Genomic DNA, 26,234 nt, shown 5'->3' on the forward strand with positions numbered 1-26,234 from the left:
GCCCTGGTACCTGTGAAAAACCTCTGGCAACCAATCTGGCTTTGTGTCTGACAACCTTGCCATTCTGGTCTGTCTTGGCCTTGAAGACCCATTTGCTGCCAACCAGTCTCATCCCTGGGACTACCGGTACCAGTTCCCAAGTTTGGTTCCTGTTCAAGGAATCAACTTCAGCCTTCATGGCATTAAGCCAAGGCTCAGCATCTTTAGAGGTTAACTCCTGGACCTCTTTGAAGCTTGAAGGTTCCCACACCTTCTCTGAGCTACTAAGAACAGCAGTTGCCATCTTAGCAAACTCATCAGCAAATCTCTTTGGAGGTTTGCCTTTGGTCGCCCTTTCAGACCTGCGAACCAGACGCAAGTCTTCTGGACTCATCTCCTCTTTCTTAGGAGAAAAGTGACCAATGGTGAACAGTGGTTCTTCCAGTTCATTGTCAGACTCATCAGATGGTCTGACTGAGGCCTTTGCGCTCTTGTAGTCTGCTGTGTCATCACTGTCACTGACAGCAGCAGCAGCGCCGCCCACTGAACTGGAATCCGAACTCTGATCATCATCATCATCATCATCATCATCATCCTCAGTTTCCTCAGCTTTCTCAGCATGAACTGCTTTCTTCACATCACCTTCATCCTCCTCTGGGTAACTCTGGAAAATTCCCACATTTCCCCCCCACTTAGGATTGTACTCAACACTCCTTGTGAACTTTATGGATTTAGAGTTAGTCATCCATACCCTGTATGCACCTTTTTCGTATCCCATGAACAAACCATGTGCCCCACGCTTCCCAAGCTTGTTGCTTTGTGGGGTGTGTACCCACATGTCAGAACCAAAGATTCTCAAGTGCTTGGTGTTAGGTTTCTTACCAAACATCTTCTCATAGGGAGTGCAGCCAATAGGTGATGACAGTCTCCTGTTAAAAGTATAAACAAAATTTGCCAAAGCCTCCCCCCAAAACTTCTCAGGGAGATTGGCATCATGCAACAAGGTTTTTATCCCTTGCAGCAACGTCTGATTTGCTCTCTCCGCAAGCCCATTCATCCATGGCGACCTAGGCGTTGACAAGTCATGCTGGATTCCCTTCTCAGTCAGGAAAGCTTCAAACTGCTGAGAAGTGAACTCCCCGCCTCGATCAGTAAACAGACAACCAATACGTTTACCGTGAGCATTCTCCAACCAAGCACAGAATGCCTTGAACTTAGGAAATGCTTGCGATTTCTGCTCGAGCATAAACACATGAATGTACCTGGAAAAAGAATCAATTAGAACCATGAAGTACCTTGCTCTTCCCAAAGAGGGCGCTAGAGGACCTACCAGGTCTGCGTGAACTAGCTGGTAGGGTTTGGAAGCCTGCCTGCTAGACTCCTTGCCTTTTGGGGCAACCTTCACCTTGTTCTCTGCACAAGATACACATTTCATGTGAAATTTGCAAGGTTTGATGTCCAAACCTTCAACCAACTCAGGCATCTTGGCTAGCGCTTGCCAAGATAAGTGACAAAATCTTCGATGTGCATCATGAATGCATCCTGCATGAAGAACCTTGTTAGTTTGTGCAACACAACAAGTATCAGCATTAGATTTAACAGCATTGTCATCATAAGCTAGACTGAACAAACCATCCATCAACTTTGCATGCAAAATGTCCTCTTTGCCTTTTCTGATGACACAGACAGTCCTCTTGAAGGAAACCTCAAAACCACGCCCAGTCAGCTGTGGTACACTAATCAAATTGTCCGCAGCTCCTGGAACAAAAAGTACATCTTTAATGGTAGTATGCAGACTTTCAAGTTTCACAGTCCCAACTCCTGTAGCTTGCAAAGTCCTTCCATCAGCCAGCTGGACCTCTCCATCTTGAGGTGTGAAGGAGATAAACAGATGGCGGTCTTTGGTGAGATGGCTCGTGGCCGCAGAGTCAATAACAAACCTGGCCTTGGCCTTGTTTCCCACCGGCGTGGGCTTTTGCAGCTTGCCTTTAGCCTTTGGTGAAGCTGTGCCAGCAAACATAGCCTTGTTTTCCACTGGCGAGGGCTTTTGCAACTTGCCCCCCTGCTCCTGGCCATCAGACGTGCCTTTAGCCTTTGGTGGAGCTGTGCCAGCAAACATAGCCTTGTTTTCCACTGGCGTGGGCTTTTGCAACTTGCCCCCCCGCTCCTGGCCATCAGACGTGCCTTTAGCCTTTGGTGGAGCTGTGCCAGCAAACATAGCCTTGTTTTCCACTGGCATGGGCTTTTGCAACTTGCCCCCCCGCTCCTGGCCACCTGCAAGCATCTTGCTCTGTTTACATCTGGTCTTCCAGCCTCTGCAAAGGCTCTGACCTTGGTTCTCACGAAAAACAGAGCTCTCAGCAGCCGACTCCTTGGCTCCCCCTGGAGGCTGGAATGCTGCCTGGGATGACGTTATAGTCTGCTCCCCCTGCAGCTTGCAACCGGTGCCCTCAGCATCCCTGCATTCACTAGCATTCTGGGAAACAGCCAGGACCTCCGATGCATTCAAACACTGGGCTGGGATTATTGGCTGGTGGGCCTTTTTCAAAGCATCCCACATGTCACGTGCCGTGAGATTTCCAGCAAGCGTCTTTATTTCCTCCAGAGAGACGGATAAGACTATAATATCCACGGCCTTCGAATCCTGGGCCTGCCATTTCTCTGTCCGAGGAACTGGAGTGGCTTCTGATATAGTATGCCAGACTCCAAACTGACGCAGCAAACTCTCACACCATTTTGCCCAGGTCTGATAATTGTGCCGATTTAACTTTGGGCACTCAGTGGCCTCTGAAGCTTGGAAAAACTCCATTCCAGCTTTTTACGTGAGCCGTTATGCCTTGGAAGACGTGTTATCTTGGCAGCCCATTAATCACGATGCCTCTGGCTCGGCTCCCAGGCCAATTAGCTTTGCCGGACATCAAAGACTTCTTCCGCGGCAAACAGAAAAGCCTCTGCTTTCACTTTCCCAGCACATACCTTTCAGCAGTCTGTCGCTGTCTTACTCCTGCAAGTGCCGTGAATCTGGGCCCGAAACCTGTTGTTGGGATACTGCCAGGGAGATAAAGTCCATCTGAGCCCCCAAGCTCCTTGCTGGACGATCCATCGACCTCCCGTAGTCAGGCAATATCAGCAATTCAGCGACACTAAGCCTCAGGCTTAGTGCACACTATAACAGCAGAATTCACACAGCAAAAGGTTGCACAAGCATGAGAGCAGAACATGCATATTTACAGTTTATTAGGCGTTGGTCAGAACAAAGAAGGCATGACCGTCTGCTCCGACTGCTCAGGCAAAACAAACCAAAAACGAAAGGAACTTACAACATAAACATCCTGTGAGACAGGAACTTACGCAGGCTGTTATACAAACATCCTGCTCCCTTTTAAGGTGGAACGGAAATATCCTAACATATGCAGCACCAATTCCGTGCTACTCAAACATCTCTCCATTATGTGTTTAGCTTCCAAACTGGCATATTATGGTTAACATCTAGGGCTGCAATCTTAACACCACTTACCTGGGAGTAAGCGCTATTGAATTCAATTGGACTACTTTTGAATAGACATGGTGAGGATTACCACCCAAGCCAGAACTGGTAACCAACCATAGGCATGCATATTCAGTCTATTTGTATTTTATTTCTTTTCTTTCTATATACACATATACAAAAAGAATTCCAGATGAAATTTTAAATATTGACATTGTTGTCTTATTACTCAAGACTGGCAAGATGTGGGGAACAGGGAGAGAAGGGGAAACCAGCAGCCGTTGATCAGCAAGGCAGATATATATCACTGCCACCTGTTTATGAGTAAACATGATAAAATGCTTCCCATATATTCAGAAGTTCATAATGGTCATAGTGCAGGAAACAGAGTTATTAATCAACTCAGAAGATCTCTGAGACTCTCCTAAGCCAAGGCAATAAAATCTCCACTGTCATCAGCTTCATAAGCTGAGGAAAAAACTTATAAGACTGTCAAGCAGTGCATTCGATTTGTGGATGCTGTGCTGAAGAACGATCACCTGAGTACACTGGCTTTTTTTAAAAAAAAAACTTTTGCATATCCAAAGACACACGCTTTTAACGGTAATTTAAGTTGAATGGGAGAGTTAAGCACCTGCTTGAATCTCTCCCACTGAAATCAATGGGTTCTGGCTTGATAAGGTCTAAAGAATTTGTGCTAAGTTTATTGCTATTTTATACAATGCCCTCTATGCATTTTTCAAAAAAGAACAAGTTTCTACCCCAAGCAGCTTACAATTAAAAACCCCCAGACAAAATGGAGACAAAAGGAGGAGAGGGAAACTGAAAAGAATTTGTGGTTATTTCAGTCGCACATGCTTAGGCTTAGTAGGATATTGGAATTTGGGGTTTGTTCCAAAAGCATCATGGAAAATAAGGTTTGTTTGATGATGCTCTTGTGAGCACATGAGTTGCCAATAAACTAGGCCCACGTAGTCCTGAATTTTGTTTTAACAGTGGTGCACCTCACGTGGTACTCACGTGGTATGGCGAAAGACTTTCCCAGATGTCATGTTCCCAGCATCTGGTATTCATAAATATATTCCCTCTGTACAGCAAAATGCCATTTACCTATCATGAATAATTGCTGCTGATAGTCCTGCCCTACCACTAGATTTGTCTAAATCTTTTAAAAGAAAAACAAATTTTAATATGGAATGCTTTTTATAGCACATGAGGGACAAAAAGTGCCCTCTTGTCATTTTAAGCAGCAATGCCATTTCTTAAAATCCTTAGGTTGGCTTCATGTATGTGCCTGGAACCTACACGAGCTTCTTCTCCTTACCTTCAACCCCTTCCATGGCCTTGTCCCTTCTCATAACTCACCGCCTACAGACCAAGACATCCCTAAGTTTGACTTTTGCTTGTCCAGTTCACATTAGTGCAAAGGTCTCCTGTTCCCTCAAATGACTTATCTGCCGCTTTTAAAATTATATTTATATCTCAGTTTCTTTGAGGTGGTACACATGGTTCACCCCATGTTCTATTTTAACTTTCCAACAACCCTGTCAGGCAGGTTTGGCTGAGAGACGGTGACTTGCCCAAGGTCACCCCAGTCAGCTGCAATACCGAGTAGGATTTGAACCTTGGTCTCCCAGGTTCAACACTCTAGCCACTATACCAAACTGGCTTCATATCTATGTGGGACTGCCTCTGCACAAGGCCACGGGTCTTGCTTTACTCATGAAACCCACCTTTACAGCACAATCCTACACATATCTACATGGAAGACAGATCCATTATGTCTCATAAGCCTTCCTTCCGGGTAAGAGTGGATAGCACTGCAGCCTAAATGCATTTGCTTGGATATTGTAGGGTTTTCAATATGACACTTACCCAACAGGGTAATTAGAAGGATGAATATCTGAGTATCATAAAATACTTCATATACTTAGTACCACGGAAATTAAATTTCTGTATTCTGCCATCAAACAAGTTCTAAAGAACGTTTATTTTTAAAACAGCTACATCTGCCCAAGATATATCGTATTTAGGGAATGTGCATAGTTCACATAAAGCATACTAAACAAAACTACTGTAGTCTGAAGTGAATCAAAATGCATTACTAACACACTGCACTTTCATAAGCTAAAAAAAATATGACAGCAGTTGGGTCAGATATTTCAATTTACTGGCTTCTCCGTAGAAATGCTTAAGTAGAGATCAAGAGGTATACAGGAGGTTTCAGAGACACTACTTGGCAATGATCCTTTCACAAGAGTTATTCAAAATCCATCAGACAGTAACCCCAGGTCACTAACAACCTGTGTTTTACATAGTAAAGAGCCCCTCTCAGATCTTAATTACTTCCCGTAAGCATCCCTTCCCTCCTAATACCTGCTCCCTCACATTTTCTCTCAGTAAAGCCTGTCGTTATTCTGTAATAACTTACCTCTAACCATATGTCTGGAGCAATTGCACTGTCTCGAGACAAAACGGCTAATGTCTGTATGTTTCAATATGGGTTGCACCAGCAAAGTATTTCAAGGACCAATTAGCTCCACACAAGCAAAGCCAAGAATCTCACAAACCTCATTTAACCATCCTGATTTGGGAGAGAGAGAGAACTTCTCAACTGGGAGAAATTGTCAGCACTTGAGTCTGAGCAAAATGTAGACTGGGAGAAGTTTTCCTGGAGTGCACCTCCATGCTATCCATGTGGAGCAGATATAATGTAGTGGCTAAGGGACTTGAACTATACTGTATAGAAGTTCCTGGGGGCAACCTCCAGTTGGTCTTATGTAAGTCCACCCCTTTTCAGCCTCTGCTCTCCACCCATCTGCCATTTGAGGATAACATTACTGGCCTAGCTTACAGGGGTGCTGGTATGTGTTTTAAAACCCCCCAGATAAAATATGTGAAGCTCTTTGAAGCTTTACATCTTTTAGGTCTACATAAAACTGTATGAAGTGTCTCAAAATACTTTTCTCTTTGCAACACAATCTCATGAACTTGTTCTATAATAGCCACTGGATAATGCTTCTTGTTTTTCCCTATAATTTGTTTTGGGAAGGGCATATTCTAAGATGTTTTTGTCACCTGAGCAGCCAAGCCTAGAGATTAGTGATGGTCTACAGTTTTCATAAATTTAAATTTCCCCCTCCCAACAACTTCCATTATGACAGGGAAGCATCCACTTATATTTCATGGTAGCCTTAAGCTAAAAGAAAAATTATGAGTTGAAAGTCTGCATAATTAGCTTCTATTTCCAGCTACTCCAAGCTCTGTCTTCAGGGGAGAAATTTGTTTCTGCTACTTCAACTTCTCAGTATTCCCTGCAATTAAGTTGCCCCCTCAACAGCACCCAACACTGTGGGGAGGCCCTTCGGTACCTAAGACACAACCAAAGAAGCTGAAAATTAAATCATCATCCCTGAGCCTCATTTCAGGAAGAAATAGCCAGAGCCAATATCTCTACATAGAAATTTATAGCTATTGATAGTTGACAAATGAAATAAGCCAATCAACCTTTTAAACAGATTACAAGAATTCACTTCTGCATAATCACATATACTTGCTATCATTATATACAAGGTCACTTACTTTCTGGTTGCTTTTCATTTGGAGTTATAGATCTCACAAAATCTTGTGGGGTCATAAATACTTCTGATTCTCCATGTTCACTTATTACTTTCAAGGTTGCAAAATATCGAAAGATTTTATCGGGAGTTGAGTATGCTCGGATCCTGTTTTCATACTCCATTACCTAAAAAATATAGAGAAAGAGAACATCAGTTCCCCCCCATTCAAACAGCACAACTATTTGCTTTGACAAGTGTAGGTAATTCCATATACAACCCCTGCAAAATGCTAACCAATAAAACAACTTACTGTACTACATATAGAAAAGGGAACGATTTAGTGATGGGCAGACCCAACCAAACACTTTGGTTCTTCACTTTTCTTTGGGTCCTTTATCACTATAGTCTCTTCTAAGCCCTCAAGCATGATAATTTCAACAAGTCTTTATTGGTCTGTGACCAAAATCATTCATTCAATATAGTATACGTCAGTAAAAAGTATTTGCCTCTGTTCCAGTAGTGTGGATTTAATAATAACTAGCAAAACTGCCATTGTGACAGGCAGGGGGTGTTGAGAAGGCTGTGCATGTGTAAATAATGGGGACACATGGCACATATACATGATATGGAAATCATCCACTTATATGGGAAACATATTGGGGGCTAAACTTGCTCCCTCTTCCTGATGACCACAATGTCTGGCACAAGTTGCAGGTTCACACCCATCTCAGCTATGCCAGGATTGTGTTCACTGGCCATGCTAGAGTATGACTGAACGGTCAGAACTAGTTATTAAAATGTTGCATTTTGAACACTAAATGTTGTGGTCCTTGCAAACACACCCCTTTATAACTCATTTAATTCCATTTATGAATGGCTTCCCATCAAATATTCTGAATCAATATAATAATAAAAATCACCAGCAATATAAGAAACAATGTCAAATATTTAAAAAAATCAAATCCAATTCAGGTACACAGCCTGGGATAAAAACTTTATTTATAACTATTGTTGGGGGAAAATAAAAAAGGTGACTGTCTGATACATAACAGAACATATTTAGTTACCCAGTTCCTATACTGAGTCAAACAGCTTTCCCTAAGGCCATTCATCAAATTCATGGCATATGTGAAAGGGGTACACCCCCCACGCAGACACATGATTACTTTGCCACATTAGGCCTTTAATCAACCAAATGGCCTTTTTCCAAAATGCTCTCACTTTCAAATGTCCATCTCCACCAGGATTTGCACATTAGCTTTAAGAACTCTGGTTAGGGGCAGAGTGAAAGTGCTTGACTATTTCATGGAAAGTGGGGAGGAGGGGAGTGACTATGCAAACAGGTCATCAGAAAACTACCTTCAATCAATACTCTACAGTATATTTTAAAGAAATTCAATTCAAGGCACATAGCAGCAGAGCAAAACCACCTGAAAGTTCAGCTTACATCAGCTTCCCATCTTTTGCATTCTTAATAAACTGCAGCTTAAGGTCAGACAAATCAACTGAAAAGGGAAGCAAGTGCTAACAACTCTTCCAGCTGTTTATCATAATTTAGCATGGATCTAAGCCTGGCTAAATTTTGAAAAATAGGACAGGGAAAAGCTGACACAGCAATTTCATGGCCAATTGCAGTATCTGAAGTCCTCTGTAGCCTAGTTGTGCTTTCTCACTGCTGTTAAAATCCAAATCATTCCACGTTACGGATTGTACACACCTTATGCAACAATTTGATTCAAAACTTTGCAGGAACACGACTAAGAATCCGCCTGCTGTTGTCACTTACTGCAGTCGTACCCTACCTCTCCTTCAAATAACTCAGGACACTATACATAGGACATTCTCTATTTTCTGCTCACAACAGTTCTGCTCAGGTAGAGTTAGGCAGAGAGGTCTTGGCTGGTGTAAGGTCATCCTGTGAACATTGTGGCAGAGCAGGAACTTCATCCCAGATCCTTGCAGTCTAAGTGTGACACACTATTGTCTACAATGGCTTCTTGTATACCTGAAGGAGTGTCTCCACCTCCATCGTTCAGCCTAGACACTGAGATCCAGCACCAAGTGCCTTCTGGCGGTTTCCTCACTGCAAGAAGTGAAGCTACAGGGAACCAGGCAGAGGGCCTTCTTGGTAGTGGCACCTACCCTATGGAACGCCCTCCCATCAGATGTCAAGGAGATTATATAACCTTTAGAAGACACCTGAAGGCAGCCCTGTATAGAGATGCTTTCTATTTTTTTATTGGTTTAATGTTTTATTATGTTTTTATATACAGTGATACCTCGGGTTACATACGCTTCAGGTTACAGGCGCTTCAGGTTACAGACTCCGCTAACCCAGAAATATTACTTTGGGTTAAGAACTTTGCTTCAGGATGAGAACAGAAATCGTGCTCTGGCGGCGCGGCGGCAGCAGGAGGCCCCATTAGCTAAAGTGGTGCTTCAGGTTAAGAACAGTTTCAGGTTAAGAATGGACCTCCAGAACGAATTAAGTTCTTAACCCGAGGTACCACTGTATGTTGGAATGGAAGCTGCCCAGAGTGGCAGTCAGAAGGGTGGGGTACAAGCAATAAATTATAATAATCATCATAAATATGAAAAATACCGAGAACTAAGAGGACAGCAGAAACCCATCCACTGTGTTTCCTGAATATTACAAGAATACTTCTTAACAGATATCTTTGTCAATTACCTAAATGAGAAGGAAAGCAATGAGTATGCAGCATACATTTTACTGGAAAAGCAACCATAGATGTTGCTGAACTAAAACTCCCGTCAGTTCCAGCAAGCATGGCCAGGGATGATTAAAGTCATAGTTTACCAATATCTAGAGAACCAACGGTTCCCCATCTGCCTTAGTGCAACTGTGTGCCCTAGAATCCACTGGAGTTCCATAGCAGATCATGCAGAAAATGTCAGTGTTTGTAAAAAGCAAAAAAGGAGGAAAAGGTTCTGACCTCCCTTTGTTTCCTCAGCCTGGTCCTCGGACCCTTGTCGGCACAAAAAGAGTCCACGAGAATATCCTTGCAGAGTTTTATTCTTAAAAGTCTTTGTGCAAAACACGACTGAATAACTATACACACCAGCACTAACCAACCAACCAACCCAAACACCAGCCTCAGCCAACAAACTAACATTTCTCACTTATATATACAACTTGGTGCAGACTGCTGAGTCATGCTGACCCAGCTTTATTCGCATTAAAGAAACAGCGGCCATTTTAGCCGTGACACCCCTTCTGTTTCTTAAATGCGAAAAACCCCAACAGAAACAATACATACATACATTATATACATAAACCCAGTTTTGTCATCAATTCATTATGGCATGTTGCTGGCAAAGGCTCGGTAAACAAATCAGCAATATTATCTTGTGATTGACAATACTCCAGTTTGATTACCCCATTCTGTACACAATCTCTAACATTCGCATGGTGGATAGCAATATGTTTTGATGCAGATTTCATTATTTCTGAGCCCGCTAATGCAATGCACAATTGGCTATCTTCATACACTTGGATAGGCAAATCTACTTTACAATCTAGATCTTTTAGTATCTGTATAAACCACATGATTTCATTGCATGCTAGCGACAGGCTCCCATATTCTGCCTCACAGGATGAGGTTGCAACAAATCCTTGTTTCTTTGACCTCCACCCAATTATGGAATTGGCAAACATCGTAACCATTCTACTTGTAGATTTTCTGGTAGCTACACAGATTCCCCAGTCTGCATCAACAAATACTTTTAGGTTTTCGTCTTGTGTACTAGATATCTTCAAACATACATTTAATGTCCCTTTAGATATCTGATAAGCCTTTTCAAAGCACACCAATCGGCAGTACTGGGTTTAGATACACGTTGGCTCAGAACATTTGTAGCACATGCAATGTCTGGCCTTGACCACTGGCTTAAATACAACAGTGATCCTATTTTTGAGTGATACAACTCAGGCTGATCAAATTCATCATCACACACTGTCTTTGGGAAATCTGGTGTCATGGGAGTCTGAACTGGCTTGCAGTTTTCCATGCCAAACTGCTCTATCAAATGAAGAATTTTCTCTTTCTGGCTCAATAGGAAGCTTCCATCTGCTTCCTGCCTTACTTCTACTCCCAAGTAATTGCTTACAGGCCCTAAGGCTTTAAGCTTAAACCTCTTTTCCAGTTGGCTTGTGAGCTTCTGGATCTCATCTGTGGAACTCCCTGCTACAAGCAAATCATCAACAAAGACTAAGAGCATTAGATATTTGTTGCCTGTCCCCTTGGTGTACAGACATGGATCAGCCACACTCCTTTTAAAACCAAGTTTTACAAGGGCTTCATTTAAACACTGGTTCCAACACCTTCTGCTTTGTTTGAGACCATAAACAGCCTTTCTCAAACGCCAGACTGCACCATTCCCCTCTTCAAACCCAGAGGGTTGTCTCATTAACACTTCATGGTCTAAATTTGCATGCAGATATGCAGCATCAACATCAAAATGGTGCACTGCTAGTTGTATTACAGCAGCAATGGAAAGCATTAAACGAAAAGTTTCACTCTTTACAGTGGGAGAAAACACTTCATCATAACTCTCCCCTTTAATCTGAGTGAACCCTCTGGCTACTAATCTGGCCCAGATGCAAGGGTTTTCCTTTTGTAAACCCACTTGCATGACACCACTTCTTTCCCAAACAACACACGATATGGAATATCTTTTATAGATATTCCCCTTACGTCGCAACCATGCCCCAAATTGTTTGTTCAGAAATTCTCCACCCCTATCTGTTTGCAACTGCTTTAACAAAAACAACCAACTGAAACGTGATTTATCATCTATTACCAGAAAAGCATATCTGGCGCCCCCCTTCAGTCTTCTGTGGGAAAGGGCCTATCACGTCACAATGGACAAGTTCTAAAACCTCTTTAAATACTCTGTCGCTTTTAGAAGCCACAGGCTTCCTCTTAGATTTGGCCATTTTACATACATTGCAATCTAGGAAACAGTTCCAGCTATTTACTTTTAGATTCTTGCACACCTTTTGCATCTCTGAAAGCACACGGAAATTGGCGTGACCCAGTTTTCTGTGCAGTTCATGTACACACCCCTTATGAACGGGCAAATTATCCTGAACCACCTGGGCTGCTTTAACAGGCTTGTCCTGCATTACATATAACCCATTTTCCAACTTTGCATGGCCACATACCTGAGTTCCATTCTTTATCAGACAGCCATCCTGCGTGAACTTAACACTATACCCTGCATTAATCAAACAGCTTACAGACAGCAAACAATAGTCCAAACTGCTTGCAAACAGAGTCTCTGATAGAGTAGTGTTCAAGCACTGCAGGAAACATGTTCCCTGGCCATCAATCTTGCTTCTACAACCAACAGCAAGATAGATTGAGTCTTTTCCATCAGCTGGCTTCCCCAGGGTCTTAAAGTCCTCCCGACTGTTGCAGATAATCCTGCTGCTGCTGCCAGAGTCCAGCAACCATGTTCCTCGAGGTATCTTCCTCTCCTCTCGAGAAAATGCAGACACAAACTGAGCAGAACGCGTGTTCTTCTTCCCTGAAGAGAACCCCTTCTGCTTATGTTTCTGCGTCAATTGCTGTCTCTGATCCACGTCGTCTCCTGGAAGTCTTGCCCTGCATTGACGTTGGAGATGCCTGGGTTGGTTGCATCTATAGCACCTCTGTGGCAGTCCAGCTGTCTCAGGTGGCGTAGTTTAGCATAAAATAAAGACGCAGAGAGCTAGCATATTTCCATGGACGGAGGGCAGCTCATTTCAGACATCTTCTCCCTCTCCGGTCCGTTTTATTATCCTTTGTTCTCTCCAGCCGCATGGCTGCTTGCCAATCTCATGTTACCTCATCCGGCCAAGGCTTAAACCCACCCACACCATATAGGGTCATCACTGCCCAGAGGAAACACAACTCCATTTAAGGTCAATACATTCCAATACATTGTAAAGCACGGACATGCTGGTCACCAAGGTCAGCAAGGCACCAGGTGGCGCTACAAACCTTTGCCATGACTTCCTGGCTCCCACACACCTCCTCACTGCCATGGCCAAGTCCAAACCCTGGCGTTGCTCCATTGGCAGATTCTGCTGCTGGCCCCCTCGACTGTAACTTCTCCGCTCTTGGAGTTCAGCCTGTTTATCTGACCTTCTTTCTGCTTCTTTGGTCTTCCAACCACATACTCAAGGGTCAGATCTCGGGGACGCATACTCTCCATGCTGTTAATCACAGGCAACCAGCTTTCAGGCAAACTTGAAACCTTAATGTAGGTTTGGTCAGTCTCATCATAACGCTTACCTCTCTGTTGTAGTTGAAGAAACAGAGATTTCAGCGTTTGAAGATGAGTTGCCAAACTTTCACCTTCTTTCATAACAGTCCTGAACAGCTTTCTGGTCAGAGAAATTATAGTTCCAGCAGTTTCTCTGACATGCATTGCCCTTAATAAATTCCAGCACTCAAACGCTGTGCTGGCATTTGCTACATGCAATAACTGAGAGTTGCTCAAACACAGCATAATTTGGGCACGAGCCCTTTCATCTAGCCGTTTTTTCTCAGCAGAGTCCTGTCTCAAAACCTCAGTTTCAACACAGTCCCATAGTCCATCTCTCCTTAACAACTGCTGCATTTTAATTGACCAACTCAGCCAGTTGCTTTCTGAGAGAAGTTCAAAAGGGATGCCTCCCCCAATATTTACAACTTGGGAAGACTGGAAATCTGCCATCTCTGCTGCTGCTTGCTGAGCCCCTTCTGTGGGGCCTCCAACAATCTCTCCTGACTCTCTCTTTAGAGTCTGACTGGATGGTCCTGGCTGGCACTCACTGGCTTCTAGCTGCTGCCTCTGTTGACCCTCAGGTCCCGCCTGGCTCTGCAACTGGTGTAGCTGCTCTGTGAGTCACCTACTGTGGTCCTCTAGCAGTTCAAACTGTTCCAGTAGCTGACGCTGAGTGCTTTCCTGATCCTCAGATCCTAGCTGCTCCAGCGTCACTGCAGACAGTTACAGCTTGCCACCAACTGCTCCAATGCACAGCCACTGGCTCCAGGCACCACCAGGACTCACCAGCTCCCTGCTGAGATGCCGTCAGTCGTTTTGCACTCTGCACATGCTCAGAAACACTGGGCCCATAACCTGTCAGTGTTTGTAAAAAGCAAAAAAGGAGGAAAAGGTTCTGACCTCAGCCTGGTCCTCGGACCCTTGTCGGCACAAAAAGAGTCCACGAGAATATCCTTGCAGAGTTTTATTCTTAAAAGTCTTTGTGCAAAACACGACTGAATAACTATACACACCAGCACTAACCAACCAACCAACCCAAACACCAGCCTCAGCCAACAAACTAACATTTCTCACTTATATATACAACTTGGTGCAGACCGCTGAGTCATGCTGACCCAGCTTTATTCGCATTAAAGAAACAGCGGCCATTTTAGCCGTGACAGAAAAGGCTTCTGAAAGGCTGAGGAGTTTGAAGAGAAAAATGGCTGCTAACTTAAAACCCACACAGCTTGTCCCATTTAAAGTGTTTCATTTGGCTCACAGAATCTTTAGGAAGACAATGTGCAAAGCCAAGAGAGGGGTGCCAGCAATCTGAAGTTCCATGCTGCACTGTAATGGCAGAGATAAGTTGACATTTATTTTCATTTGGCAGCTTCCTGCAGTGCTCTAATGGGTAACGGGGTTAAAGAAAGATGCTCTAACATCTCACCTTTTGGCAGTGCTCTGAGAGCACAACTGTTACTTCAAAATAAAGGGACCGTGGGCTACTCTGATGGACCACAGAGGACAACAGAAGGGGCACAATGCACAGCCACCATCTGTTGTGCTATTTTAACACTTGAAAAATAAACCTGAAACAAGAACAAGCTCATAAGAGATATTTCAGTTTACAAAAAGGGACAGAAACTTGGCTTTGGGTATTTGTACCTTCCGCATCTGCAGCTCTTTCAGACAATCCAAAAAGGTTAACATACAATCAGTTGCTTAATCAACAGAAGCCACCAGAGGCACAAGCAGACCTTGTTAAAATATATTCATGCTGCAATTTTAATATCAAAACAAGAGTAATAGTTTATCACAGGATCACAGAGAAGAAAGGGTAACTTAAAAAGTAAGCATGATCAAGAGAAAAACATGACAGAATATAGACTCCTTGACTTCCAACATCAATGGAACAGTTAGATCAGCACCACTTGAACCACCCAGATCAGAAATATTCCTCATTTTCAGACTCAGGGCTTACTTTTAATCCTAACTTCCAACAGTGGAACCATTTTATTTATTTGACTGTTATATATTGCTCTTTATCTGACTGTCTGCTGATACTGGTAAAATGAATATTATGCTATGTACTGCTCCCATTTGGTATATATAATGGATCAAGACAGGTGACTACATTTTTGAACTCTCCTTTTGTTATGGCTACGGATTATTTGGGGGTGTTCCCTATAAGACTGCCATGATGAACTCCTCCACTTCAAAATTTACTACAGCATCATCAGCTACAAGTTTATTAGTTCATTTTACCATAATAATGACTTTAGTAATATGTTGTAGACAGCTCCATGGTCATTCAGGGCAGTCCAACTAAAGAAAAACTTTATCCCTCCCTACTACAGTTTTATTGACAATATCCTGGGAATTGTGGAGAGGGAGAAAGAGAGATTGATTAATACTATGGCCCAAAATGCCCAGTCAGTTTTGGGGGTTCTTCCAATGGTTTGAATTGCCACAGCCTACATATGTTTAACATATCAAATCAATTTATACCAAATATGTTTCTTGAGATTTCCTTTCTTCATGCAGAATTTTTAACCAAAATGCAATCATACCAATAAAACAGGTATCAACAATTCACCTCCAAAATTTATTAAGAGAGAAGACTCCCCCAGCTAATTCTAGCTGCTCAGATTTACTGGCTAGGAAGGTTGCTCTTCTGGCAAATAAAAACAGAGAAACATGGATGTATCAAAAGTGTTTTTGATTTTTAAGTATTTTTAAAAACCCAGCCATTTCTGATCACTGTATTTCAGCAAAATGGAAATCAAAAGTCCAGTAACTGTCAAAACAGAATAAAATAAAGGATTCCTCAGAGACAAATTCCCTTAACTAAAAAAGAGAAGTCTCATCATATTATCACCCATAGGGCAGTAATACTAGGAGGAGCTAATAACTTTTCCCAGACATTGCAGAAAAGTCCTACTGCTATATAGAACTATTTCCCCCCAAAAGAATTACTACCCCTCACACCATTCATATTTCTTTTTACTGGTCATTAACCCTCAGTCACATCTGCACCTTTCCCTTCTCCTGGTGTTCCGAAGACTCAAGCGAAGTGGTTCACAACAAGTTGTCAGTCCCTGAGTTATTCGTACATGAACAAGTCGCAAGGATTTATCTGACAAAGGAACTATTATATTCTCACTTCCTTCACTACCGAGTCGCACTCCAACATGCCTCGCGTGTCAGCTTTGATTTACTCGGCCATTTTTAATTGCCTTCTTTAATGGTATCAAGACAGAAATGGTTTCCTTAACAGATTCGAAAGAAAGAGGGGGGTTTGCCCTGCCGGACTTGAGGTTGTATTATGAAGCTGCAGCCTTCTGCTGGCTGAAAGATTGGTTTTTGTTGGAAAACACCGATGTCCTAGATCTGGAAGGTTTTAATAATGCTTTTGGATGGCACGCATACCTATGGTACGACAAGGTTAAAGCACATAAATTGTTTAAAAGCCACATTGTCAGAAAAGCAATTTTTGCAGTCTGGATGAAATATAAAGACTTACTAGAGAGTAAAACTCCGAGGTGGCTATCACCAGTGGAGGCCAAGGCCCGAAAAAGACCCAATATGGAGGCCTATTGGCCGAAATATTGGGAATTGACTGAAAAAATTGGAGACAATTGGAAGTTGCAGAGCCAGGACAAACTAAAAAATAAGGTGCGAGATTGGCTACATTATGCTCAAATTCAAGAGGTTTTCAAAATGGACAAAAAAGTTGGTTTCCAGGTGGAAAAGTCGAAACTAGAGACAGAATTGTTAGAACCAAAGACAAAGCTGTTATCTAGAATGTATAACTTGCTGCTTATGTGGAATTTACAGGATGAGACAGTTAAATCTGCTATGATTAAATGGGCACAGGATGTTGGACACAACATTATGTTTGAAGACTGGGAAAGGTTATGGAACACCGGAATGAAATTCACGGCCAGTACGGCCTTGAAGGAAAACATTATGAAAATGATATACCGGTGGTACATGACCCCAGTCAAGTTAGCTAAGATACATCACCTGTCTGACAATAAATGTTGGAAGTGTAAGGAAGCAGAGGGGACTTTCTTTCACCTCTGGTGGACATGCCCAAAGGTTAAGGCTTTCTGGGAAATGATTTACAATGAGTTGAAAAAGGTATTTAGGTATACCTTTCCCAAGAAACCAGAGGCCTTCCTGTTGGGCATGGTAGACCAGAAAGTGTTAAAGAAGGACAGAACTTTGTTTATGTATGCTAGTACAGCAGCAAGAATACTCATCGCAAAGAACTGGAAGACACAAGATTTACCCACGCTGGAGGAATGGCAGATGCAGTTGATGGACTACATGGAGATAGCTGAACTGACCGGCAGAATCCGAGATTTGGATCTAGAAACAATTGAGGTGGACTGGAAAAAGTTTAAAGACTACTTGCAAAAGTATTACAAACTGTATGAATCTTAAGACGGTGCATGATTTGGAAATGATACGCTTTAGCAATTATGATTAAGTAAATAGTAAACTAAGTGATAAAAGAGAAAAGGAGATAATATGAAATTGAACATGTTACGTTTATTTTAAAGGTATAAAAATTGTGACATAATACATTGAATATAGATACATAACATGTAAAAGTTACAATAAGGTATGACATAAGGTAACAAATTGCTGACATTGTTAATATAAAGAACGCAGAATCGGAAGGGGTGGGGAAGTCCAAGTTGGGATTTTTGTTAAAAAAAAAAAAAAAATGGTTTCTTGTAAACTCTTTATTTGTTTGTAATGTATAAAATTTGGAAAGAAACGTAATAAAAAATATTATAAAAAAAAAAAAAAAAAGACAGAAATGGTTTCCAAGCCCTAAAGCTTAAAACAGATTTCATCTCCCCGCAACCCTCCTTTTTAGGTATATCACAATCATAAAACAGTTTGCTGTCGATTGCTCCACATATAAATTCATTAGCCTACCAAGAATGCCAGGACACCCGAGAAGCTCTTCTGCATAGATAAAAGCACACATCCAAAGCACACATTCTCCCCTAGGATGCAATGAAAGAGCAAAGAGCCTTTGGATGTGTATCTCAAACAGCAACACACCACACAGAACCTAACTGCAGTTTATTTGCAATGGGGCAGAAGTACGTTCCTTTCAAACACATCCATTAGTTCTTGGCCAATGGAACACAAGCTCACACCCGAGCTCTGGTTCAGATAAAATGCTAAACTAATTAGAATTACACCCAAACAAGGTCCGAAAGAAGCTCTTTGAATCCCAGTCATAATTTTCTATTGATCTAGAATCGTATAAACCACCAACAAATTGGTAGTGAGACAAATGGGACATAAAGCTTTCTATTAATGACTGCCTTAAGAATGACCCAAGAAGAGACATGCAGAGCAGATGGAGACCCGTGTCATTCCATATGTGGTTGGTTTCTAACCTGCTATCTGTCCCAGCCAGTATGACTAGCGTGAAATGAGCTGTGGTCTACCAGATCTCCTATCCCTGCTTTACATTTCTACACACACCTCAGCAACTGAAGACCACAACAATTTCACACCTCTTGATGGTATAACTGACTGCAGTTTAATGCAAAATATTCCAGTGCAACAAGAATACATACCTTACGGTCCCGAAATCCAGACCGCTGCTTCTTCTTCTTTTCTTCAACCGGAGCATCTTCATCGCTTGACTCAACAGCTTTCCCATCATCACTGCCTTCATTCACTACTTCTTCTCTGTTCTTCATCTTCTCACCAGGCTCTGCCCTTATATCATGTTTCACAGATGATGGTGCTTCTGCATGGGCTCTGAGAGAAAACAAGAAGGAAGTGTGAAGCAAGAACATCTGCTCTTTTAAAATGCCTGTCAGATTGTATTTTTGAAAAGCTACAAATTCAACAAGAACTTTGCAATTAGATCCTTCCTCAGAGAAGTGAAAACCTTGTTCTAGGTACCCAACAAGCACCTTCTGCATTTAAGGAATTTTAGCCCGACATGCAACCCTTAAAAGCTAAATAGGATTTCTTAGTGCAAGGTGGACCTAAAAGATAATAACCTGATCAGTGCCAGTACTAAAGGAAAAGATGTTGATTGCATTCAGACAATAGCCTGTGGCTTCAAAAACCATGATTTATAAAGCTATAGCTAAGTATCATGGCTATGCGCTCCTCAGACCTCCACTCTTCCTATGCCAGCTTTGGCCTAGATCTCCATGCCAAAGTAGGTACAGGGTGGGAGAACGGAGAAGCATGGCATTCAACTAAGGCTTTACAAATCATGGTTTATGAAGCAGTGGCTCAGCATCCAATGTAGCGACTGAATAAAGATCACTGAAAAGTCACTTCTTAACGAGCAACCTAAAGGTTTTTCCCCAAAACAGCAGTACCCAATGCCAACATTTTACACCCAATATCCACTCACCATGTATACCTTAAATGGCACATACAAAACTTCCAAGGTCAGAAGCAATAAATAAATCTCACTATAAGTTTAAAACTCCCTGGCATGATGATTGAAAACACACAATTCTACTGACCCCAGTGAATGGGAACTATTATACTGGTGCATATTCTCAACAGCATCCAACAGTCTCACTGAATGTCTTCAAAAGTGGTGGAATAAGTTTCAGAGCAGTTCTTTCATTCAATTGAAACACTATTTTATAACTGCCTACACAATGGGCATTTTCCTGACTGTGACTTCTACGGGAATGATGGAATTAGGTTGCTAGATGTAATCAACTTTCTCTTGCCTCTTTTTTACGGAGTTTCCAAATACCATATCCTTTGCTAGGGGAAAAGCAGACAGTATATATTGTACAATAAATAGATGAATGCTGTATATTGTACAAGTCAAGATTTTTCAAAAATCATTTTTTAAAGGGAAATGCAGCGCAATGTCTCTCTTTATCGACTCCACCGAACCCAAGTAACTAAACTGTACTGAAATTACTTTTTTCTGGGTTTTTTTCCAGAATATTGACTGAGTCCACATTGTTAAGTGAATTTCACACTTCCTCATCTGCTCTACTGTATGATGAAAGGGAGAGGGCACTAGTGCTTTCTCCCCAGAAAAATATTGATCAGAAAATGCTTCTCACACAAGCCCGAAAATTCTTTTAACTTCTCTGCCCCAAAATAAACAAGCAGTTAAAGCAATAAAGGAAGGATCATAAAAATTGGTTTTGCCTTCAGAAGTGCAGCGTTCACAACAAACAACCTGCTCAGCCTCCGCTCTGTTGATTTATTTTTGATCCCCAACAAGTGATGAACTGGGCTGCATTCCTTTCCTTTATGAAGCCGCAGAACTTGTAGTGCAAAGGATTGATGATAATGGTAACTGAAGCTCCTTGGCCATAAGCTATGAGACTGGAACCCAGATGCATGGCACAGGGAGTCTCTGCTTTGCAAACGCAATTCCTGTTACCACCAGGAGGAGGAAAGTTAAGTGCTCAAAGTTATTTCGCAGCACAATCCTATGCATGTCTATGCTGAAGAGCATGCCTGTGAAACTCCAACTTTCTATATTTTGGGGGAGCAAGAAAGGACATTTATTACACTAAATAAACAGGGCACTTTGTAGAGTAAGATGAGCAAGAAAGGTCCCTGTCCAGAAGCGCTTTCAATCTAAATTTCAACAGAAAGTAGGACGGGGCAGAGAAGAGAAGGGGAAAAAATAAAGGAGCAAAAATTTGTGAATTCAAGTTTAGTTTTGGGGAGAGGGGGCTTAAAGCCTTAAAGCCAAACCTTCATGGGAAGAGCGAGTCTTTTGGTACCAAACTGGTGTTCTTGAAGGAAAGAAGCTCTATAGACAACCAATAGCAAGGGAATACAGTCATACTTCGGGTTAAAGTAGCTTCGGGTTGAGCGTTTTTGGATTGCGCTCCGCAGCGACCCAGAAGTAACGGAACGTGTTACTTCCGGGTTTCGTCGCTTGTGCATGCGTAGACGCTCAAAATGTTGTCACGTGCATGCGCAGACGTGGCGAATCGTGACCCATGCAGACGCGGGTCGCATTCGCTTCAGGATGCGAACAGGGCTCTGGAACGGATCCCGTTCACATCCAGAGGCACCACTGTATGGGCAGAGTCATTTAAGGGTGCAGAATACAGGGCTAGGTAAGAAACGGGCATAGGGATTTTAAATAGGAGAGACATTCCACAATATACTGTGCTATTTTCACAAATATTTGCGAGTTGTTAGATTTTCAAGTCTGACCTAGAATCAACTCCGATGTTTAGGGTATAGATGTGCACATATCCACACACACACACATAAAGTCTCCATTAAAATGCAACAGAGGGATCATGCGCTCTCAGTCTGAGAAATCACAAGGAAGCCATGAAGAACAAGGCTGTCTCCCAGGAGTGATGGCCTCTCAAGTCCAGCTCTTCACACATATTTCCTCATTGCAAATATATGAATTTTAAACAGATTTAAGACCGGGGGAAAACTAGGACATCTGCTTCAGGAGAGAAAAAACCCATACACCCATTTCTCTTCATGCTAGCTGCTGATCAACCTCTGACACGTAGTGTATGTGACAGACTTGAAAGCACTAATAAATTAAAGCACTCTGCAGAACACTAGGGAAGTATTAAATCGTGGAGAAATGCTGCCAGCGTCCTTTAAACAAAGTCACCATTATGAATGCAAATTAACATACGCCTAGGTTATAATGATAAAACAGCAAAGCATCTACAATAATGTAAATCATAAAAATTTATGAAGCTTCTGCTGAGAAGTAGTGTTATTGGCTCATAAGGTGCTGGGCAAAGCAATATAGAAAAACCAGATTTACAGTGAAATCCTATTCATATCTCCTTGGAAGTACATTCCAACATGTTCCGAATGTGCAGCCTAAGTCTGCAATCCTATACCCAGTTTCCTGAGAGTAAGACCTACTGAATAGGACCTCAGTGCAAACATATGCAGCATAATGCAGTTAATCACCTACATGAATTTGCCCACACATCTGTTAGTACCAAAAAGAGAGAACCTCTATTTTAAGAAAATTAATTATTTAGGAATCTAAGCAATTATATGAGTGTCAGGGATGGGGAGGGAAGCTTATCTGAATGAGTTTGTTAAAAGAGTCATTCCACATATGTGGCTATCTCTACATTTTTAATACTCTTATAAAATCAACAAACTTGTGATTGAAAACATTGGGAACATTATGCAGTTAATAATCAATCTTTGATCTGCTTTACAATACATCTCACATTATTGACTACCTACAAAATATGACTTATGCAGCCATATTGTCACTTCAGCAAACATGACCCAGAGCACTTGTTCTGGACTCCAACTTCACTACTGGACATCGTTAATAATGACATGAAGACTTGCTATTGCACAGTTTTGATCAGGGTATTCCAGAGTTTGGCTCATTATCACATCAGCAGAAACACAGAGAGACTCTATAATAGTACTTTCTACAGTCTCTATTTTTATCAGTCTTTTCCACTGGTGACAATAATAATGGAAGGTAAAGTATTGCAGCCAGATCATAAAGCTTATGCATCAGAAATTATGGCAATTATTGTCCCTATATTGCAGTGGGAGGCTAAGAGATATTTGCTTATCTAAGGACAATTTCACTCAGGCTCAGGCAGAGGTGAGATGCAAATGGGGGCCTATCTGGTTCACAACCAACTCTCTTAACCACATCTTCCTATCAGCCCCAAGGTAAGTTCATTAATAGGTATCCCCATAAAACGGGACAAGAACAATGAGCATTCAGTCACCAGCCAGGCCTCTGTACTCTTTTTTAATGAGGCTTTAATTTAATTTAATTTTCAAAAAGATCTACAGAAAAGGGTGAAGTGATCATGGAGGCTCATAGGAACCGTGCCAGGAGTTTGAAATAGGAATACAGTGCAGCTTCTGACTGATAGAGGATGTAAATTCTTCCTTGCACCAAAGTGATAAAAGCCCATTAGTGCATTAAAACATGAAAACTCTGTGTCCAAGAAGAAAGTGCTCATTCTTCAAATCCAAACAGAGCTGCACTTGCCAGGACAGTTTCAAAAAGCCGCACAAGGGGCTCAATTGCCTTGCAAATAGGCAAAACACAAGGGAAACTCACTGCTTGTCAATTGGGCTCATAAAAAGGACAAGTTGCTATTCAATTGTGTTTTGTCTTCTGCAGAATGCTGTACTCAGGCTGGCATGGAGGAAAAAATTCTAATATGTATTCTTGGGAGATATTAAACATGTCAAATCCACAACTGGGCAATATCTGTTTTAGCACTAAAGTGTCACAGTATTGTGAAAATCTACAATTCGCTCTGAGAAATGAGAGCTGGCTGTGTAGCTCCTCTGGAGAACATTTACCACCACTGGGGAATGCTTTAAAATACAAATAGTATATAGTGTGCACCATGATTTCCTCTCCAGGTTTACTCTGTAGGACAACTTTTTCCACCCAGCGATATGTGTTTTTAGTTTAGCTCCTAGTCCAATAGGAGAAGGAGAAAACAGTATTTTGAATCTGAAAATTGAAAAAGAGGACAAACCATTACCACAATCTGTTTTCCTATCCTTTATTGCCTTTGAAAATACTTGGATCAGCAATCAGCAAGCCCTCTGTATACTGACTTCTCTGATGATGTACAAATCTAGGAACCTCTGAATATCAGTTTGATGGGAAAGAACAGTTGCTGGGCTATTGTGCTCTTGGGGTTCCCAGAGGCATCTGGCTGGTCACTGCAGGAAACAGGATCTGGACTACACAAACCTTTGTTCTAATCTAGCAGATCTCTGATGTTCTTGTACGACAGAAACCCTGCAAGATGCCATATATGCAAGGGCATATCAGAATTTCTATGCACATACAATCTCATCTAGTTCATTTGGGACACTGTGGGGCTCCTATTTGATCTTTCTCTTGCCACAAAACACTGTAACTAAAAGGGAAGCTCAAACCATTACTACAATCATTTTGGGGATCTAATTTGGTCCATATCCACTCATTGCTTCATACTCTGCCTGAGGTTCTACTGTTCTACTTCTCTCAGTATGTTGCTTTGCGAGGATTTGGTCCCGAAAAGCAATCAATAAGAAACAGGAATAAACTGATCTCCTTACTGATGCTTCCAAGAGACCACAGAGTTTTCCTGAACACAAAAGTCTACAGTATTAAATAAGACCCTTGAATTCTGAAACTCTCTTCCCAACAGCACTTACCAAATAGAGACCACAGCATTCCTGAGCATTCAACTTTCCACCACCAGTCCCTTGTCCAGGCCCACTCACTGGTGTCAAGAGATTTGGAGGACATCCCTGAGTAGCCCCCACCCGCTCCTCACTGGGATTGCCCACTCACTTGAGGTGGGAACTGGAATATATTTCTAATCTACTCCTAGTAGAGACAACTATGTAGGGGATGGGGATGAAGTGATTGAATTCCTGCCTGTGTGCATAGAAGATGACTGAAACATGATTTATATGAAATGGGGATGGCAAGGCCACTTTGCCAAGTATGCTGGATTTTCAGAGGTATATGCTCAGACTATGGCATTTCCCAAAAGATTTATATCTGTATCATATTACTGGGAATGGAAATTCCCTTACACTGTACCATATAAAACTGTCAAATGTGCAGTAGCCCTTCTGCTCATTAGGCATTTTTAAACTGTTTCCTGCTCATGAAGACATGCTAATACAGAGCTAGCTGATGATGGGTCTAAAGTACATATAGGTAAATTAAAAGCTTAGCTAGTTAATTTGAGCAATAAAACCACCCTTTACTCACTTTGAACCACAATATTATCTCCAGAAAACAGTCATTATGCTGTTACCTCTGCTCTGCTGTCCCCAGTTTGCAAACATACATTTTTCAAAGCTCATCAGCTACCATTGGCATTGACTTTTTATGAGGTACACATTTGGACTATGAGCACTAACATAGCATTACAGAATTATCTAGAACGGATTTCATTAGCAATTGTGGAATTAGAATTGCAAACAAGTGTGCCACCTAGTAGCTTAAAAACCTGTACTTTGAGGGTTTTGAAGGTGAAGGGTGAAGATGAGAACCACCTATTCTCCATTAATATTTTTATGTTGTTTTTAGTTTGTGGATTTAAGTTCTTATACAGCAACTAAATACTTTAAATGATGAGTTTCAGTTCCTAATTTCTTCTGTAAGGTACCAAAAACTTGCTGTGCAAATTTTTCCTTCCAAGGGATGTCACGGCGTACCTTCCTATGAGATCTGGAGGTGATACAGAATTCTATTATAAGGACTCTTTTCCATGCACAAAGCAAACAAGTGGAAATTGGGGCAGTATTCTTGCTCCATCAGCACAAGGACTTATGCTTGTACAAAAAACCTCCCCCCTCCTCCCCTCTGCACCCCCTAAACATGTTCTAGGGTTCCAACAACCCCCCAGAGCAGTTTTAGGAAGAGTTCAGGCCCGCACAGCGAGAGGAGGAAAAGAAAAGTTCTGTTGTGCAAGTGGAAAGCCTTGTGGTGACAGAACAGGTTAGTTGGTTAAGTCCTGTCCTTCTAAGCAACTTTAACCTATGTTGCCCAGAATCAAAACTTATCATACAGGATTAAAACATGAAAACCTGTTTTACCCACCTACCTGTATAACTGGGTTGGTACACATACAATGGCAAACCAAGGTTTACTCTTACCTGAGTAAGCCTTTAGCTTGTATGCTCTGTTGTTCCCTAAATGCTGCACCTATCCTGCTCAAACCAAAAGGTGACACTACATCTGGCAAAATCTGGTTTGCTCTTGTCCACCCAAAACAGAATAGGAAACCACATTCAAATCATGGTTTCCAAGTCTGGCTCGGAAGGCAAGCACAAGCCATTGTTTGCTCACTAAGATGTAGCACAAACAAACAAAAATAAAAGAATAAGAGCACAGGAGGAATGGGACCACAACAGCCCAAGGTCCACACAAGTAACACCAAATTCACAGTGAACCAGTTATATATATGTGACAG

The 26,234-nt window shown here is 41.9% G+C and overlaps 1 protein-coding gene across 1 annotated transcript in view; it reads right to left on the reverse strand.

Moving 5' to 3' along the window:
* Positions 1 to 26,234, reverse strand: part of MICU1 (mitochondrial calcium uptake 1) — a 140,268-nt gene that overhangs the window by 85,086 nt on the left and 28,948 nt on the right. The window contains exons 3-4 of the mRNA XM_053388573.1: positions 18,891 to 19,077; positions 7,049 to 7,211 (exon numbers count right to left, since the gene is read on the reverse strand). Coding sequence (XP_053244548.1) covers positions 7,049 to 7,211; positions 18,891 to 19,077 — 350 coding nt within the window. The remainder of the gene's footprint in view (positions 1 to 7,048; positions 7,212 to 18,890; positions 19,078 to 26,234) is intronic.

The sequence above is a fragment of the Podarcis raffonei genome, chromosome 5 (assembly GCF_027172205.1).
Source record: "Podarcis raffonei isolate rPodRaf1 chromosome 5, rPodRaf1.pri, whole genome shotgun sequence".
Taxonomy (NCBI): Eukaryota; Metazoa; Chordata; class Lepidosauria; order Squamata; family Lacertidae; genus Podarcis; species Podarcis raffonei.